General features: G+C 45.3%; 4 protein-coding genes across 4 annotated transcripts; 2 read left to right on the top strand and 2 right to left on the bottom strand.

Annotated features, from left to right (window-relative positions):
- Window positions 1-124: 124 nt before the first annotated feature.
- On the bottom strand, window positions 125-7776 carry mrpl37 (mitochondrial ribosomal protein L37). The gene is made up of 7 exons (XM_028975909.1): window positions 7296-7776; window positions 6682-6865; window positions 2802-2917; window positions 1462-1647; window positions 1164-1315; window positions 709-912; window positions 125-256 (listed from the first exon to the last, which is right to left on the bottom strand). Exons 1-7 carry the CDS (start codon window positions 7654-7656, stop codon window positions 179-181), a joined length of 1281 nt encoding a protein of 426 aa, XP_028831742.1. The 5' UTR covers window positions 7657-7776; the 3' UTR covers window positions 125-178.
- An 861-nt stretch (window positions 7777-8637) lies between these two features.
- cdcp2 (CUB domain containing protein 2) lies at window positions 8638-11428 on the top strand. Its single transcript, XM_028978114.1, has 6 exons — window positions 8638-8793; window positions 9265-9612; window positions 9777-10118; window positions 10215-10568; window positions 10723-10901; window positions 10980-11428. Exons 1-6 carry the CDS (start codon window positions 8724-8726, stop codon window positions 11289-11291), a joined length of 1605 nt encoding a protein of 534 aa, XP_028833947.1. The 5' UTR covers window positions 8638-8723; the 3' UTR covers window positions 11292-11428.
- A 197-nt stretch (window positions 11429-11625) lies between these two features.
- Window positions 11626-13185, bottom strand: tceanc2 (transcription elongation factor A (SII) N-terminal and central domain containing 2). Its single transcript, XM_028978155.1, has 4 exons — window positions 12948-13185; window positions 12640-12781; window positions 12374-12567; window positions 11626-11946 (listed from the first exon to the last, which is right to left on the bottom strand). Exons 1-4 carry the CDS (start codon window positions 13047-13049, stop codon window positions 11758-11760), a joined length of 627 nt encoding a protein of 208 aa, XP_028833988.1. The 5' UTR covers window positions 13050-13185; the 3' UTR covers window positions 11626-11757.
- A 471-nt stretch (window positions 13186-13656) lies between these two features.
- Window positions 13657-17097, top strand: tmem59 (transmembrane protein 59). Its single transcript, XM_028977501.1, has 8 exons — window positions 13657-13903; window positions 14543-14648; window positions 14880-14974; window positions 15202-15354; window positions 15516-15591; window positions 15688-15814; window positions 15922-16039; window positions 16411-17097. Exons 1-8 carry the CDS (start codon window positions 13739-13741, stop codon window positions 16561-16563), a joined length of 993 nt encoding a protein of 330 aa, XP_028833334.1. The 5' UTR covers window positions 13657-13738; the 3' UTR covers window positions 16564-17097.
- The last annotated feature ends 175 nt before the right edge of the window (window positions 17098-17272 follow it).

Below are 17272 nucleotides of genomic sequence, written 5' to 3'. Positions count from 1 at the left end.
CACTAAACCATTTAAACCATTCCCAAAAGCAAGAATAGACTTTGTACTTTCAGTTCTATTGTGCAAGATGGGTCTTACAAGTGACAAGTAATTATCAAGATACAAACAAATTCACCACAGTGCATCCACCAAAACAAGGTTTTATTTTGTCCACACGTGTAAGAGCAACGTTTCCACTTTAAACAGCTCCATGTAAGCAGAGGGCCAAGAACTTCTTGAAGGTGTCAGGCTGGTACCCAGAGAGTCCTGCAGGGACCTGAGCAAATGTAGGACAAGATGTTAATAATATGGGGTGGTAGTGGCCTAGTGGGTAACACACTCGCCGATGAACCAGAAGACCCGGGTTCAAATCCCACTTACTACCATTGTGTCCCTGAGCAAGACACTTAGCCCTATGTTGCTCCAGGGGGACTGTCCCCTGTAACTACTGATTGTAAGTCGCTCTGGATAAGGGCGTCTGATAAATGCTGTAAATGTAAATGATGCTGCAGGGATTCATAACCCTGCTCCTGGACGTCCCCCTGCCAATATTTTTCGTTCTATCTTCTGTGCTGACGCATGCATAATTAGGTTGTTACCTGATCGTAATTAAGCAATGGTGAACTGTCAAGGGAGTTCTACTAACAGGATTATGAGCTGCATAACCTAAATTTCTGCAATATGACCACATTGTAATTTTAGACAGATAGATGCGGACCGTACATTTACCTGCACAGCCTTCTTCTTTATTAGTGGCCGGACTTTAGCAAACTCATAAAGAGCCTGGTCCTCTTCCACCCAGACCATGTTCTTCACACCAGTGTCTGTGGCCAAGTCTGTTGTGTTGAGTTGGAAAACCACAAACTGGAAGACACGGCCATTGGTGGCAATGCTTTGCACCACAATCGGCTTCTCCAGGACCTGGGGCTCAGACTGGAAGAGAGGAAGACAGTCACATCTCTCTACCATGCACTCACAATAGAATTTCCAACACACTTGGCCTGACTTGGAGAAACCTGAACTAATCAAGCTGCTATCAAAGCAATGAAACATGGTCAGTTTGGCTTTTATAAGTTCATGTACAAGATCAGTTTCCCTTTGTAACAAGTTGGCATGTACCCTCCAGGGGAAAAAAAAACCCTGCGAGGTCTATGCTGTGCTCCCACAAAGATCAGAAACCTTACCCCATAGAGTGCATGGGCACGGGCCAGTGCATTTCCAAAAGTGAACATGACCATCTTGGCACGAAGTTGCTCAGGATAGAGCCTGGGCAGCTTGCCTTGCTCCAGGATGAAGAGAGTGTGAGCATGTGGGTACAGGTAGTCCTGCCTGAAACCTGGTTTTAAAAAGGCAGGAGGAAGCTTTTTAAAATCTATATGTTGAAACTATTGCGACCAATGTTTCAGGGGTCATTTGAAACATTTTGTTTCGTTGCACTGCACAAATAACATTTTTGATGCTGTTGTGGATGGAGAGTATTACCGGTGTCATTTCTGACGTCATACACCTGGGTGCGCTGCAGGTCGATGGTCGGTGAGATGGGGTAGAAGGTCTCCAAGACATGGTCTGTCGTTTTCATGATCTCCTCTTTCCCAGCCAGGACAGGCACAGGAGACATGCTGTTGAGCAAAAGGCCATTCTGACCTCTTACCTGGAAAAGGTCTTCACCTGTCAAGACAAAAAAAAAAAAAAAAAAACGCATGCCAGGAACAAATTAAGGATAAATGACAGTCATGTGTATCCAAACTGCACCATCTGAATGTGAACACCCTAAGAATGGGTTATTCTAAGCACCGAGTGCAAGGCAAATAACTTGAAAATTTTTATGGGGCAGTGGTGGCATAGCAGTTACGAAAGCGGACCCGTAATCAGAATGTTCCCAATCTGCGAACCACCAAAGTGCCACTGAGCAAAGCGCCGTCCCCACACACTGCTCCCTAGGTGCCTTTCATGGCTGCCCACTGCTCACTTAGGTGATGGGTTAAAAGCAGAGGAATGTTTATCTAATTTGTTTGGACCTGCTTTGTAAAGCAGACCTGGCCAACCAGAATTATACTGTCAATGCGGCAGCACCTGAAACAAAAGCATCCTCATGTGAACTGCACTTGCCCAAGAGGGCCCGGACCTTCTACAAAGTATTATATTTTCATAATTACTGACTGATATGAACATTAGCGCTTGTTAGAATGTACAGTATTTGTAGTTTTTTGTAGCCTGTGTCACAGTGACTCCCTCCCATGCATGCTGCGCACAGACACACAGATAGGTTACGATCTCAAAACACGCCTTCCCCATACATACGGTGTTAATAACTGCTTCTGTTGGATCATTTTATATTCATTAGCATATAGATTTCCTTTGTGGTGAGTTTGTAGCATTTGTTGTACAAATCAATGTTCTTTTCTTTTCCCCACAGTACATCACAGCAGCGCATGGACAGCTTCTTCCAGACAGGTCCCTTAGCACTGTGGAAGAAGCTGAAATTTTTACCAGCAGCACTTTAAACATGCTCATCACAGACATTGAAAGAAAGAAAGTGACATGATTGTCATAGTGAAACACTGCACACAATGAAATGTGTCCTCTGCTTTTAACCATCACCCTTGTTGAGCAGTGGGCGCCCGGGGAGCAGTGTGTGGGGACGGTGGTACCTCAGTGGCACCTTGATTTACCCAATTACTCAATGGAAGAAATGTACAATATTGGATTCCAAAAATATTTGATAGTTGCAGCCCTAACAGTGTCCAACAGGGTGTAATTCTACAGAATGAAACCGCTTCAGTTTGAGAGTAATGATTGTAACATGTTACTTTGCAGCCCACCTCTGCTCCACGTAGCTGACAGGCGATAATGATCAGCCAGGATTCTTTTCCCCAGTGCTGGGTGTGAGACCTGCAAAGTTCCGCACAGATGGAGCAGGTTGTGCAGAAGTGTGGAACTGTGGAAATGTACAAAACATTGTGAGAAACCTGGGAGCACAGGAGAACTTCTAAACAACTGTAGGGTTTGACTCCACAACAAGATAAACTAAATTAGTCCTCCAACTACTAAAACTGTTTAAACTGTGCAAACAAACAGAATAACAGAACAAAATCCTGCCAAATGGATAATAGTTATAGCATTAACTATAAAAATAGACATTAGTTATTGACAAAAGTTAGCAAGAAATTGAAATGACAGACAGTAAAAGATATATTTTTAGGAATATAATAATGGGTTAATGTTTCCTTAAATTGTAATTTGGTTCCATTTAAAAATAAACCAGCTGTTGCCCTCTAGTACCACCTACTGGATCCTCCCTGAACCCGCAGCTGGGAACCAAATAACCATTTGCATACTAAAGAAGTACTAAACAAACCACTGATACATATGGACAAAAAAAAGATGGATCACACTGGTACACTGTCACATGGTTACAAGTTACCATGAAGCAAAATACACTTATACAGAAGGAAACCAATAATGAATATTGGCCACGTACCAATCTCACCAAAGACAAGCAATTCAAATGTGTTAACAACATTAACCAAATAATAAGGAATGTGAAAGTAGAAAGTGACTGTCAACGACTGTGCTTACCTATTGGAGTTTATAACTGAGAAGAATTTTAGATCTACATATTAAGCATGAATTGTAATACATTCTTGAGATTATTGTTTAAGTTATGATTTTCAAAATGATCATGAAATACAGCAAACCTTAAGCATTACAGTAAACTCAGCATTTTAGGATAATTAGAGTCAGATTATGAGGAAGAGAGCCAGTAGACTGAAGCAGAGGAAAATGCTCCTCACTGTGTGGTCAGTCCAGCTTCAACTGAAATGCAACAGGGATCTCCACCACATCAAGTACACTCAATTTGACCATGGCCTTTCCATATCTGCCCTGTACCTGAAGCTCTACGATGAAAATCAAATGCTGCAGGACAGCAGTGGCAGAGGGATGAAAGGCATCTTTCTGTGGCGGAAAGGGCAGTGCTTCTCTGGGCAGAGAAGATATCAAAGCTGCAGTGACACTCGGCTCGTGAATGCCAGACTCCCTGGGGCCGGATTAATTAATAAAGGCTTTACAGGGCCTGCCCACCCGCAGCCAGGATGACTGGTCTGCATATAAAATCTCATTAAAATCTGTAGCCCCTGTATGAGACAAATATCACATGCTAACAGATCAGCTAATGAAAACTGTTTAAACATGCAGAATAAAGTCAGGATATAAGCCTGAAATCTGCAACATCAACAAAATGAAATCTCTCATTTATTTCACTGTACTGGTATAATTAACACAAAATACAGGTAAATACACCTTTGGCACTATATCATAACTTAAATATATTAATTGCTAAAAATCTAATTAAGTTCAAGTTTGTTTGTTTGGGTTTTTTTTTTTCCATTTTTTTACTATAAAAACCATTTAAGTTTAATTTTGCTGAATGGGAAACAAATTATATTTTGCTTAGTTTACATTTTAAAAAGCAACCTTTTCAATCATATGTTGTATGCAGCTATTTCTGCTAAAATGGCAAGAAAGTCATACCATAAACTTAAAAGCTGAGTGCATCATTATTTTGAATAAACATATGTGCATAAATACTTACTTTGTAGTAATTTTGTTATATTAATTTTTTAATGTTCCATGATTTTTGACTGATACTGCACAACCATTCTTACTCAAGAAAAATACCAAGTGGACCATGAAAAAGTAAGGAAAATCTATGCTACGCTCCCTTCGAGGCTGCAGCTAAAGGCGCTAGCGATGCTACGGCTACGATGCTGGGGCAGTGGTGGCCTAGCGGTTAAGGAACCGGCCCCGTAATCAGAAGGTTGCCGGTTCGAATCCCGATCCGCCAAGGTGCCACTGAGGTGCCACTGAGCAAAGCACCGTCCCCACACACTGCTCCCCGGGCGCCGGTCATGGCTGCCCACTGCTCACTCAGGGTGATGGGTTAAATGCAGAGGACAAATTTCACTGTGTGCACTGTGTGCTGTGCTGCTGTGTATCACATGTGACAATCACTTCACTTAATAGGCTAGAAGACACTGCCAGCACCGAGAACACATTCATCATCACCGAGCATGACGTGAGGAGAGCCTTCAAGAGAGTGAACACCAGGAAGGCAGCAGGACCAGACGGCATCTCAGGGAGATGCGCGGACCAGCTATCCCTGTGTTCACAGAGATATTCAAACTCTCTTTATCTCAGTAAGTGATTGTTCCGGTCCCTGCCTCCCTCAACGACTACCGCCCTGTAGCCCTCACCTCAGTAGTGATGAAGATCTTTGAACGGCTGGTCAGAGACTTCATCATCTCTTCACTACCAGACACACTCGACCCACTACAATTTGCCTATTGACCCAATCGATGTACAAACAACGCCATCTCACACCTCCTCCATACAGCACCCACCCACCCACCTGGACACTCGGAAGGGAAATTATGTTAAAAAGCTTTTCATTGACTACAGTTCAGCATTTAACACAATAATCCCTTCCACACCCACCACCAAGCTGGAGCACCTGGGACTCAGCTCATCTCTCTGTCAGTGGATCTCCAACTTCCTAACCTGGAGACCACAGGCAGTAAGGATGGGCGGACATGTCTCAGCCTCCATCACTCTCAGCACTGGAGGGCTGTGTTTTGAGACCCCTGCTGTACTCCCTGTACACATACGACTATACAAGACAAAAGAGTTAATAGTCGACTTCAGTACCAAGCAGGAGAGGACCTACCAGACCCCTGTCATCAACAGGAGCCCAGTGGAGAGAGTGGACAGCTTCCGATACCTCGGTGTTAACATCACACAAGACCTTTCATGGTCCTGTCACATCAACACCGTGGTGAAAAAGGCCCAGCAGCATCTCTACGACCTCAGACGCCTGAGAAACTTTAGACTGCCCTCCGAGGTGCTCAGGAACTTCTACTCCTGCACCAAAGAGAGCATCCTGACGGGAAACATCTCAACCTGGTTCAGGAACAGCACCATGCAGGACAGGCGAGCCCTACAGAGGGTGGTTCAATTAGCCGAACGAATCATCCGTACCAATCTCCCTGATCTTCAATCTATCTACAGCCAACGGTGCTGCACCAGGGCCAGGGAGATCGTGAAGGACCTCAGCCACCCAACAATGGACTCTTCTCTCTGCTGCGATCAGGGAAGCGCTTCCGCTTCCTGAAGTCCAACACAGAGAGAATGAGGAGGAGCTTCTTCCCGCAGGCTGTCCAAGCTCTCAACATCAACAGTACATAGAACTCATGAACTCATGCACTCATTAAAGACGTAAAAAAGTGTAATATTTGGTTATGTTTGCAATTTTGCATATTGGACTTCATTGTATACTTGCAACATTTGCAATACTTTAGTATTGCAATACTTCACTGCATATCATACCGTATATGACTATGTATGTGACAATTAAAATTTGAATTTGAAGTGTGCAGGTCATTTAAAGGCGGCCCAATTACCAAAGGAATTCATCCTCAAAATATCATAAGCCCAACACATACACACCAAACATTTACGGCATCTATCAGACGCCCTTATCCAGAGAGACTTGCAAGGGTCTCTCTGGAGGGTTAAGTGTCTAGCTCAGGGACACAATGGTAGTAAGTGGGGTTTGAGCCTGTGACTCTGTGGTCTTCTGGTTCTCGGGCAAGAGTCTTACCCACAACCAAGCCCTGCAGCTTTAACCCATTTCTGAGTACTCACCAGAATTTTTCTCTGGGAGGTCGTCCCTCTGTGGTGTCCCAAAACCGGGAGTGTCTGATGGCGTTCTGGACCCGTTCATCCTGATTCTCGATCTGATTCGCTGGATCTTCAGCAAGTGACAGAATCTGGATGGGCAGTCCTTTTACAAGTTTGGATTTGGTGAGCCAGAGGGACTGCTTCACCCCTAAAAAAATAAAAAAAGCTTTTGTTCAGTTCAACCATGCACACACCATGCGACAACACAACAAAATGTACAATTGTGTAGTTTGATGGACACTTTGCAATAAATTTAAATTTACAGCATTTATCAGACGCCCTTATCCAGAGAGACTTACAATCAGTAGTTACAGGGACTAAACCTGCTGTAACAGGTGGGTCTGTGTTACACCCAGACGCGTGAAAACGTCACTAAATGCATATTGGTGGGTAACACACTCGCCTATGAACCAGAAGACCCAGGTTCAAATCCCACTTACTACCATTGCGTCCCTGAGTCTCCGGGGAGGACTGTCCCTGTAACTATTGATTGTAAGTCGCTCTGGATATGGGCGTCTGACAAATGATGTAAATGCAGCTTGGCGTGTAAACTCCGTCGTGTTCAAGCGGACGTTCACCCTCCAGCACGTTGCTCCTCTGGTGGAACGTGTAGCAGGGCTTCTCCTTATACAGAGCCATCTCCTCCGGCTTCGGCGACCGCTGGTGAAACGGATCTGTCTGTTCGGGCTTCCAAGGCGGAAAGACGGGCTTCGCCAGCCCGGGGACGTAGTGCATTCGGTCGGCGTACGTGATCTTCTCAAGCCCCGCTATCTCCACCGTTTCTCGGGGTTTTCTCCACGGAAGGACCTTCCCATGGGCACAGGAGCTGCCGGAGAAAGCGCGACGTCCGCAGCGCTCCGGCCGACGGGACACCTGGACATAAAACTCCGCAAGTGCAGACGACGAGGCCTTGAAACGGAGCCCTGGCACGCTCGCCATGGCGACTAGAAAAGCTTAAAAATGCTCTTTATCTATTCAGAAGTGTCGCCTTTACTCGCCATGACATTCACGCCTCGGGAGGCGGACGCTTAGTTCCGGCGTGCTTCCGGTTTGTCTTCCTCGTCGTCGCAGCAGAATGGATATGGAGGACCTGCTTGCTCGGTCGCCACCTAGCGCTTCGGCAGACACGTTGCGCGGTCGCCACCACCAGCACACACTGCTGGGTTGGAATTTTTTCACTTCTCAGTTGAAGTCGAATCTTAACAAATACAATCTAAAACAACAGATTGATATAGTTTTTTATAAACCTTGTACAATCAAATGTTATTATCAATGAGCAGACTGTCTGCCTGAATTGTGTTTGGAAGTATATGGAAGATCACAGGTTACCTTGGCTGTCTGTTTGCATGATTAGCCTATAACACACAGAACACTTTTCCCATATTTTACTTTCCTTTTTTTAATCCATGTTTAAACATTTTCAACTTGTGAAGAATGGCTTGCTGTGACAAAAGTGGACATGCACGTCCATCTTTTCCTCTGTGTCATGTTGCTGTTGCACTCGACTGACAGAAAAAAGTGAAGTGATTGTCATTGTGAGACACTGCAGCACAGCACATGGTGACACAATGAAATGTGTCCTCTGCTTTTGACCATCATCCTTGGTGGGTAGTGGGCAGCCATAACAGGCACCCGGGGAGCAGTGTGTGGGGACGGTGCTTTGCTCAGTGGTACGAGATTCGAACCGGGAACCTTCTGATTACGGGGCCGCTTCCTTAACCGCTAGGCCACCACTGCCCCTTATAATTGTGGAACACGGCCGTTAAAATTGAATGCCTCTCTCCGAATGGTGTCCTGACCAAGCCACCTGTGTACATTCAATACCAGCCATTAAAATTTATTGGCAGTGAGAGATGGCCAGCCTATCCGGTTGCTCATTCAGACACAGAATGAATTTTTCAGCACTTCCACCATCTTGGGCTACCTTTCAGAGCTGTCCTTCTCTCTCTATTGCACATTGGCCAGTGTATGTAGAGCGTGACAGCGAACGAATCAATAACTGCAACATGACTTTACGGATTGCCGTCCTCATTCATCTCTTGTTCGCGTTCTTTAGCAAGGCCATCTCCAAGAGAGGTAAGGGCTTCTTATCCCTGTGATGTATTAAAACTTGTGTGATGCTTCTGTAGAACTTTACTCTATTCGCTACTTCAGGGTAGGATTGTGCATTACATGAAAAATTGCCTTCTCCTTACTGTTCACTTTAGATGTCATGTAAGGTTTCAAAACTAATTCTATCACTACAAAATAGAAATATATGTTTAAACCATAATCAAAATGAAAAAATCCCCATGTAGACCAACACTGTGTAACAGTTGAAAATGTGAAATGCACCTTTAAGACATGAGTAATGTACAAATACAATGACACCCTAAAGAGCTTCATAAAAACAAAATGTTATGTTCAAATGGGATTGAATGGATAGATATCGGCGTTATAACATTAAATGTATTTTGTACACAGTTTCCAAGTGGAACTGAAGGTGGTAAGACCTCTGCTCTGCTTTGAGGGTTTTCCACCAACTGATAGCTTATTCTCCGTCATCAGGGGTGAAGTGCGGTGGCATCCTCTCTGCCCCAATGGGTAATGTGTCCAGCCCCAACTTTCCGGGCATATATCCCTACAACATTGAATGTGCCTGGCTAATTGTGGTGGCAGAAGGCTCGTCTGTGCTCCTCACGTTTCACCACTTCGAGCTGGAGTACCACGCTGACTGTGCCTACGACTACATCAAGATCTACAATGGCATCTCAGAGGATGAAGGAAACCTCCTGGGGAAGTTCTGTGGGGACATAACTCCTCCCCAGTTTACCTCGTCCTGGAACGTCATGTCCATCATCTTCCATTCAGACCGCCATGTTACTCACAGTGGGTTCTCTGTAGGCTATAGAAAAGGTGAGTGGTGCTCCTTTCTATTTAAATAATATCCATTTAAATAATAATAAAAAAAAGACCAGTTAGCTGATCCACCAAGTGATCCACCTGCTTTTCCAAATAAATGGATCATAATGGATTTCTGTCACTGTTCGCAGTGCATAATCAATATCACCTTTCATCAGATATGTGTGGCGGAGTCCTGACTGGCTTGTCCGGCATCATCTCCAGTCCAGGCTACCCGCATGAATACAGCAATAACGCAGACTGTTCCTGGACCGTTCAAGTATCCAACAGCAGCGTCGTCACCTTGGTCTTCCTGGATTTCCAATTGGAAAACAATGAAGGTTGCAACTTTGACTTTGTGGCCCTCTTTGATGGCCCGACCACAAAGCACCAGCACCTTGGCAATTACTGTGGCAGCGAACGTCCTCCTGACACCATGACCACATCGAACAAACTGCTTGTCATTTTCAAATCTGACTTCAACATCGGAGGGCGTGGATTTAAAGCGTATTACTACTCAGGTGAGAGGCAACTGCGTGGTTAGTCCAACTCATTTGTGGTCAAAGCCCATTCTTGTTATATCCGTTGTTGCTTACCTGCGGCATTTTTAATAAAAGGGGAATGCCAACAGATTCTAACGTCCATTAGCGGGAACTTCACCAGTCCACACTTTCCAAACATCTACCCCAACAACATCAACTGTCACTGGACCGTCACTCTGTCGGCCGGATACAGAATCAAACTCTTCTTTCCCTCGATGGAGCTGGAGGATCGAAACAGCCTGACCGACACCTGTGATTACGACTTTGTGGCAGTGCATGATGGGGGTAGTGAGACCGACCCCTTGCTGGGCCAGTGGTGTGGTTCGGAGGAGCCTCCATCGGTCGTCTCCAAAGGGAACAAACTTCTGGTCATACTCAGCACTGACCGAAACTTTGCCTTCAGGGGTTTCGCCGCCTCCTACGTGGGAGGTGAGTGGCCACCAAGATCCTCGCAAGTTACAGAGGGTATTCCCGTTTGAAGGGGAATACTTGTTGTGGCCCAAGATTTATTGAAAGAATTGTATCAACTAAAGATTTCTTGGCGGTTTTTCTACAAAATGTGACTGATTTTCTTGTGTTTAAGTGGTTCCCGTCAATGTGAGCTGCACAAGAACCGAGTTTCAGATCCAGATCTCCCGCCAGTCTTTGCCACAGCTGGACCATGAAAGCGTGTACTTGGGGAACCCATCCTGCTCGGCACAGATGACGCCCACAGCCTACAAAATTCTAGCCCGGTTTGTGAACTGTGGCACGGCCGGTCAGGTACACTGCACGGATCTAAAAAACCCGAGGTTTCTCCTTCTCGTCTGACGCGATCCTTTATTTGAAATGATTTTACAGAAACGGCAGAATATCACCATGTTGGTGAATTCTCTGTATATCGACTTCTCAGACGAGAAGCAGCAGAACAGGCAGGAGTACGAGGTGCAGTGCGACGCCCAACGGAAAGTGGCCTACGTCAACCTCATCTCGGCCGAGGAACGCAATCGATTGAACGAGCTGGCCCGTCGTGCCCAGGAATCCAAAAGTCAGGGGACCGGGGACAGCAAGGGAAGCGAGCCACATGAAACCAGCGACATCGTTTTCATCAGCGTCTGCGTTCTGGCCGTGATCTTGATGATTATCGCCATTGCGTGGCTGGTGTTGCTTTAACCACCTTGTCCTACTCAGACTGTGCAGACGGGCTCCCACAGCCCCTTCTGAGCCTGGAGCCAACATTTCATTTGCAACTGATGTGCGAGTGAATGCAGAAGATGATAGTCTGTGCTGAACTACAAAATGAGCCAGAAGACCCAGGTTCAAATCCCACTTACCACCATTGTGTCCCTGAGCAAGACACTTAACCCTGAGTTGCTCCGGGGGGGGACTGTCTCTGTAACTACTGACTGTAAGTCGATCTGGATAAGGGCGTCTGATAAATGCTGTAAATACACAAGTCCATCCTGAGACACTGTATTATTTATGCTGGGATGAAGATGAGACGTTGTGACTTTTATTGTATTTATTATAGAAAAGTTTTTGTATGTGCGAAATAAATTACAATAAAAAAAAAACGTTAGATTAAAATCAGTCAAGTGTGTTGCACCATCGGTTGAGATCAGAATGACTTCCAGAACTGTTACTTTTTATGGTCTTTAACCAAGACATTAACAGGAATTTTGCTGTCCTTCACTTGTGCCCTTAAGTCAGGTTTGTGTTTGAGAGCAAAGACCAGCGTCCTCACGGTCCGTCTGTAGGTGCCGCTGATGAGGCGGGAGCTCTGATGGAAAACTTCCCTTTCGATGTTCTCTACCAGTCCGTGTTCTTTCTGTGAGAGAGAGAGAGAGAAAAGCTTTTAGGGCCTCACTTGGCTCCATCACATTAATGGTTGTAACAATGTACAAATTTTGGGGGGTCGAGGAGGAGAGCGCTCAGCTGACTCGCAGGTCGTGGCGAACAGAATGGGGCAAAACAAGCCCCAGACAGGATTTACAGGTTGAGGGGTTGAACGAGGGTACAATTGACTATATAACTATACGTTAGGTTTACATTTCCCTGATATTATCACAATGTGCCATCTGAGTGGAACACGTAAAGGTCAAGGAGCCTTACAAACGCACTCGTATGACACAACAGATAGGTGCGCAGACAAGTTTCCAGCACGCCACTGGCATAGGCGTCCAACGCACTGCCGGTGTCTGGAATTTTTTATTTTTTTTACACGAATGATGCACTTTATACTATAAACTTCATACCTCCAGTCCCGTGGCTTCGGAGAGAAGCCTCCTGGCGGCGCTCCTCAGCTCTTCGGTCTGCTTGTCACAGCGCACCTCGATGGACGGCCTGTTGGCGTGTTCTTCAACAAAGGTCCTCCAGCGGGCGTAGACCTCCTGCGCCAGCGAGCCCACCTCGGGGTCTGCGTGCTTGCGCAACTTATTCACTGTGTGGCCTGGCGTGAACAGGATGTGGTGGGACACCGCGGACTCTGGATGAAATGCATATTTGGGAGAAAAAGACTCACCTATTTTTGTGCTCCGGAGCACCTCCTTGGAGGGAACCTTTTTCCGGAGCTCCCCCAAAGCCATTAACATGTTTTCCTCCGTCTGGCCAGGCAACTCCAGCATACACTTGTACCGCTCAATGTCCTCGATTACAACCACCCTCTGTGGAACCATTAAAAATCCTGATTAACTTTTAAATAACAGAAATGAAAGGGGTCCGACATTCTATAAAATAATAATGATGTAATATACAGACATGTATTGACGGTCACTTCGCACAATCTCTTTTTGCTCGTTCAGATGCAAAAAGTATAAAAGGGGGGTTTACCCGTAGAGATTCTATGGTAGCTTGTCGATAAACCTTTCCTTCGTTCTTCTCCTCGTTTTTGGCAGGCTGACCCTTCGGCAGCCGAACGACAAATTTATCCATCTCACTGACGAATACGGATTTAAAACATACGGAGCTGCAGGGCCGTCATCGTGTTTTAAGCATCGACCATCGATCTCAGCCCCGGCACAACGTCTGCCTGCTTCCAGCAGGGGAAGTGAGAAGGGTCTCGTCCCGGGCCGTGTTCCTGAGCGTCGTCGTCACCATCGTGCGCAAAAGTGCGCATTGTAACTAAAACCACACAAGAGCGCCATTTAAACGCCACGTTTGGCCGTTTGTTTGCAGACACGCTACAATATACAGCACGCGCGTCTGTCTCGGATTAAAGTTCACTTTCTCATCCACACAATGTCTCTTTTTTTAGCTGAAGCTGACTTTTTTTTTTGTCATTTCAGCTATTCCCGTGTTAGACAACATATAGGGAAACGAAACAACTCACTGAGACAGTGAGATAAATGTGCTAATGAACTCTCACGCTTAGATAACGCACACGCTTTTGCAAGTATTCATTTTCGTTTCAAATGGTCCATTTAATATTTGTTGTTTAACATTCTTATAATTTTTTTTTATTACGCCACCATTATATGTTCCAAAAGAACTCTCGGAACCAGAGCAGCATGAACGCGCCCAATGGCGTCCGCATACCAAATCTCGCGAGATCGACAGGGAGCAGGGCTCAAGGAAGTGGCCCCGTCTGTTGTTTGTTTGGGAACTTGCGAAGGGAGAAAAACATGAGGCTGTTAATTCGGCGCTCGGCCGCGCTGGCCTTCTGTCTTTTGGCCGTCTGTCTCTCGGTGACGAGCGCGTCCTCCGACGTGTTCGACGGAGTTCTGGGGAACACCGCTCCCTGCCACAAAACCTGTCAGATGACTTACAGCCTGCACACGTACCCGCGGGTGAGCGGCAGTCTGGCCATTAGCCTAGCCTCCAGCTAATGGCGCGATGGGATTCATGAACGAGTTCGCGTCGTCGGACGATTACCCTGCTCTGGTTAAATCACGACGACGAGGACGAACTGAGGCAGCATGTGGCCTTCCACGGACAAAAACTTATTTCTCTGCGTCGTAATCTTCGTTCTGTAATAGAGAATAGCCGGTGCTCTGTCGGATTGTCCTACCTCGTCAGAATTTCCTACCGCAGCATATTTTTATAGCGACTAATTCTGCTAGCCGTGCTAATGCGATGTGCAACTTATTTATAAAATACTTTTTCTATTGTACTGTCCATAAACTCCAAGTGGTATGTTGTGATAGCTCAGAAACACCCATCAGATTGTCCTACCACCAGTGTTTTACCTGTTTGAAAATTAATTATGACTCTTTATTGTCCAAAAACCACAGGCATGTTCTGATAGCTCAGAAACACAAGTATTTGATGCTGCACTTACCGTGTTTTCCTTTAACTACTCCAACTAAACGTCAAAAACCGTGCGATGGCAGCGTGCATTTATGGGCATGCGCATGCGCACGGATGAAACGATAGTACACCCGGTTGCAGCATCGTAGATGAATATTCCGTTGTTGTTTGCTTTGCAGGAGGAGGAACTGTATGCCTGCCAGAGGGGCTGTCGTCTGTTCTCCATTTGTCAGTTCGTTGGCGACAGCGAGGACCTCAACCAGACCAAATCTGAGTGTGAATCAGGTAAGATGATGAGCAGATTGCATTGTTATGTGTCTGTCATCTTCTGCTTGCATTCCAGTTGGGTTTTCTTTTGTGCATCAGGCACAGATATGAGAAAGTACAGGCCGACATAAAATTACCTCCTCTTTCACACCGATGTTCTTCCACAGCCCTCGGCCCATTCCCAGCCGGCCACTTCTTGTGGCTTCTTGCTTCGTTGACCTCTGTTTTGTTTCTTTCTGGCTTTTGCAGCGTGCAGAGAAGCTTACATCCAGTCGGATGAGCAATATGCATGCAACCTTGGATGTCAGAGCCAGCTTCCTATCGCTGAACTCCGGCAAGAACAGGTAACCCTTCAACTCTGTAAAAATCAAGTGGATTGCCCTAGGCTGAAAGAAGTTATTGTTTTTATGCTAATGACCTCTGCTTTCACACAATTCTAGCGAGGTTCAGTGATTTGGACCATATTGTTGGTCACAGATGCATTACAGGACAGTGTAGGGGTTTAGAATGGCCCCTTTTTGCTAGCAAATTTGAAGCAAAGTGTATATGTTGTGATGTGCATTTCTTGCAGCTGCTGTCCATGATGCCTAGGATCCATCTGCTTTACCCCTTGACCCTGGTGAGAGGTTTTTGGGATGATGTTATGAGCCAAGCCCATAACTTAATCACCTCGTCCTGGACATTCTACCTTCAGGCAGATGATGGCAAAGTTGTCATTTTCCAGGTAATGTGGTATACACTAAATATACCACAAAGATAAATGTTGGTTTTAGACCAATTGAAGGCAAAATGTATATTTCTTCCTCTAATTGAATGTGATTAACTGAAAATCCATTTCATTTGTGTACACGTTGAAAATGTCTGAATAGTTTACTTCTCCCATAGACAGAGCCACAAATCCAGTTCATTCCCCAAGATGATTATCATCAGGAGGACACCAAAGAGGTGGCACAACCCTCCTGTAAGTTACTGAAATGAACATGGTATGTAGGTTGTACAACTGGTTTTGTGAGCCAGTGTAAGTCACCAGAATGCCATCACTCTTTCCCCGGCATAGATCCTGAACTGATTCGCCCAGTTTACAAAGACTACCAGCGTAGCCTCATCCTGGAGAGAGATCGACATGTGCCTGTGGACCAGAGCAATGATGAAGACGAATACAACTTTTTCAGCTGCCTCTCAAGGTCAGTCCGGGCCGATTTCTTCTGTTTAATTAAATCTCCTCTCTGTTCTCAAAAGTTAATGATGTGTGTAGTCAGCAGTAATGACCAAGGGCTGTGTCTCTTCTAAGGAACCCCTGGCTGCCAGGCTGGATTTTGACCACTACCTTGGTTCTGTCTGTCCTGGTGTTGATCTGGATCTGCTGTGCCACAGTAGCCACCGCGGTTGATCAGTATGTTCCTGCAGAGGTGAGAACATGGACCTTCAATCTCTAAATTATCCTCCCAGTTCAATGTGTGATGTATTTTTTTGCTTTAATATCGGTCTTAGTGGCCCCTTAACACTGTATCTGAAGTCTCTTTCCTAAATTCAGCCTTGGAGCAGAATTACAGCCATTTTGAGCAAGATTCACAATCCCGCATTCACGTAAATGCCGTTAACTGATATAACGGCCATATAAAGCACTCTTTATACATATCGCCATTTCTATCCACTGCAGGACCACAGAGAGGCTAGGGGAACTCGTATTAATGTTGTATAATCTCACAAAGTGAAATTTTTATAATAGGGGACCTTTAATCGGTGAGTTAAGATTTTTTTTTCTTTTTCTCCACTGAAGAAACTGAGCATTTATGGCGATATGGAATTCCTGAAATACCAGAAACTGACACCTTATCCTCCATCGTCCCTGGTGATCGTCAGCTCTTCTGGGGTGGAACTGGAGGCCGGTCCCCTTCCATCCAAAGTTGACCTGGATCAATCCAACATTTAGTAGCTTTCGATTCACAAGAACATCGCGGAGGCATAGGAATACCCCTGTAATCCAAAACCGTTTACATTCTCTTTTTTTCCCTCTTCTGAAAATGGGATTTCACAGGAAAGTGTTTTTGTTTCTACTATGGCACTTTTTTGGGCTTTACTATAACAGAACAAGAGCCAAGTAAGAGGCTCCTTAGGTTGCTTTCTTTTTCCACAAAACCTTATTGAAATTAAGATTAATTTGCTTCTTTTATGGGATGATCACAGTGTGTTGATTAATAGTTTGTGAATTTGAGATGTTGTGTACAGTAGTGAATTTGTTGCGTGGGAATAATTTATACTGTGCTCATTTCCTAGTTCTGTGTAATGAATAAATGGTGCAATGGATGATACGGAGTTACAGATGGAGTGCACAGGAGCAGAAGGGAGGGGAACCTTGATCTCAGAATGTACAGGGAGGCGTGTCCTCAGGAAGAAGTCTTAAGAGAGCAACAGTGTACAAATTCTGCTGTGTGTTTTCCCCTGAATAAACTGGTTTTAAAGTGAAGAGTTGCGAGTCTGATTTCTTCGTCCCTTTACACTTGTGAGTTATTACCATGTTCCCCGGGTCATGGCTGCCCACTACTTACTAAGGGTGATTGGTTAAGTGCAGAGGACACATTTCACTGTGTGCACCGTGTGCTGTGTATCACAATGACAATTGCTTGACTTTATCACTGAAA

Source organism: Denticeps clupeoides, chromosome 4, assembly GCF_900700375.1.
Source record: "Denticeps clupeoides chromosome 4, fDenClu1.1, whole genome shotgun sequence".
In the NCBI taxonomy this organism is placed as follows: Eukaryota; Metazoa; Chordata; class Actinopteri; order Clupeiformes; family Denticipitidae; genus Denticeps; species Denticeps clupeoides.
This window is presented reverse-complemented; position numbering and strand designations above follow the sequence as displayed.

Excerpts from the sequence above, each read along its gene's own strand:
- tceanc2 (XM_028978155.1), bottom strand. The coding sequence starts at position 13,049 with ATGGATAAATTTGTCGTTCGGCTGCCGAAGGGTCAGCCTGCCAAAAAC. Across the intron at positions 12,782-12,947 it reads CTACCATAGAATCTCTACGG|AGGGTGGTTGTAATCGAGGA; the intron begins GTAAACCCCCCT and ends ATGGTTCCACAG. Across the intron at positions 12,568-12,639 it reads GCTCCGGAGCACAAAAATAG|GCCACACAGTGAATAAGTTG; the intron begins GTGAGTCTTTTT and ends TGTTCACGCCAG.
- cdcp2 (XM_028978114.1), top strand. The coding sequence starts at position 8,724 with ATGACTTTACGGATTGCCGTCCTCATTCATCTCTTGTTCGCGTTCTTT. Across the intron at positions 8,794-9,264 it reads CAAGGCCATCTCCAAGAGAG|GGGTGAAGTGCGGTGGCATC; the intron begins GTAAGGGCTTCT and ends CTCCGTCATCAG. Across the intron at positions 9,613-9,776 it reads CTCTGTAGGCTATAGAAAAG|ATATGTGTGGCGGAGTCCTG; the intron begins GTGAGTGGTGCT and ends ACCTTTCATCAG.
- mrpl37 (XM_028975909.1), bottom strand. The coding sequence starts at position 7,656 with ATGGCGAGCGTGCCAGGGCTCCGTTTCAAGGCCTCGTCGTCTGCACTT. Across the intron at positions 913-1,163 it reads GTGCCCATGCACTCTATGGG|TCTGAGCCCCAGGTCCTGGA; the intron begins GTAAGGTTTCTG and ends CCTCTCTTCCAG. Across the intron at positions 257-708 it reads TAAAGAAGAAGGCTGTGCAG|GTCCCTGCAGGACTCTCTGG; the intron begins GTAAATGTACGG and ends ACATTTGCTCAG.
- tmem59 (XM_028977501.1), top strand. The coding sequence starts at position 13,739 with ATGAGGCTGTTAATTCGGCGCTCGGCCGCGCTGGCCTTCTGTCTTTTG. Across the intron at positions 13,904-14,542 it reads GCCTGCACACGTACCCGCGG|GAGGAGGAACTGTATGCCTG; the intron begins GTGAGCGGCAGT and ends TTTGCTTTGCAG. Across the intron at positions 14,649-14,879 it reads CAAATCTGAGTGTGAATCAG|CGTGCAGAGAAGCTTACATC; the intron begins GTAAGATGATGA and ends TGGCTTTTGCAG.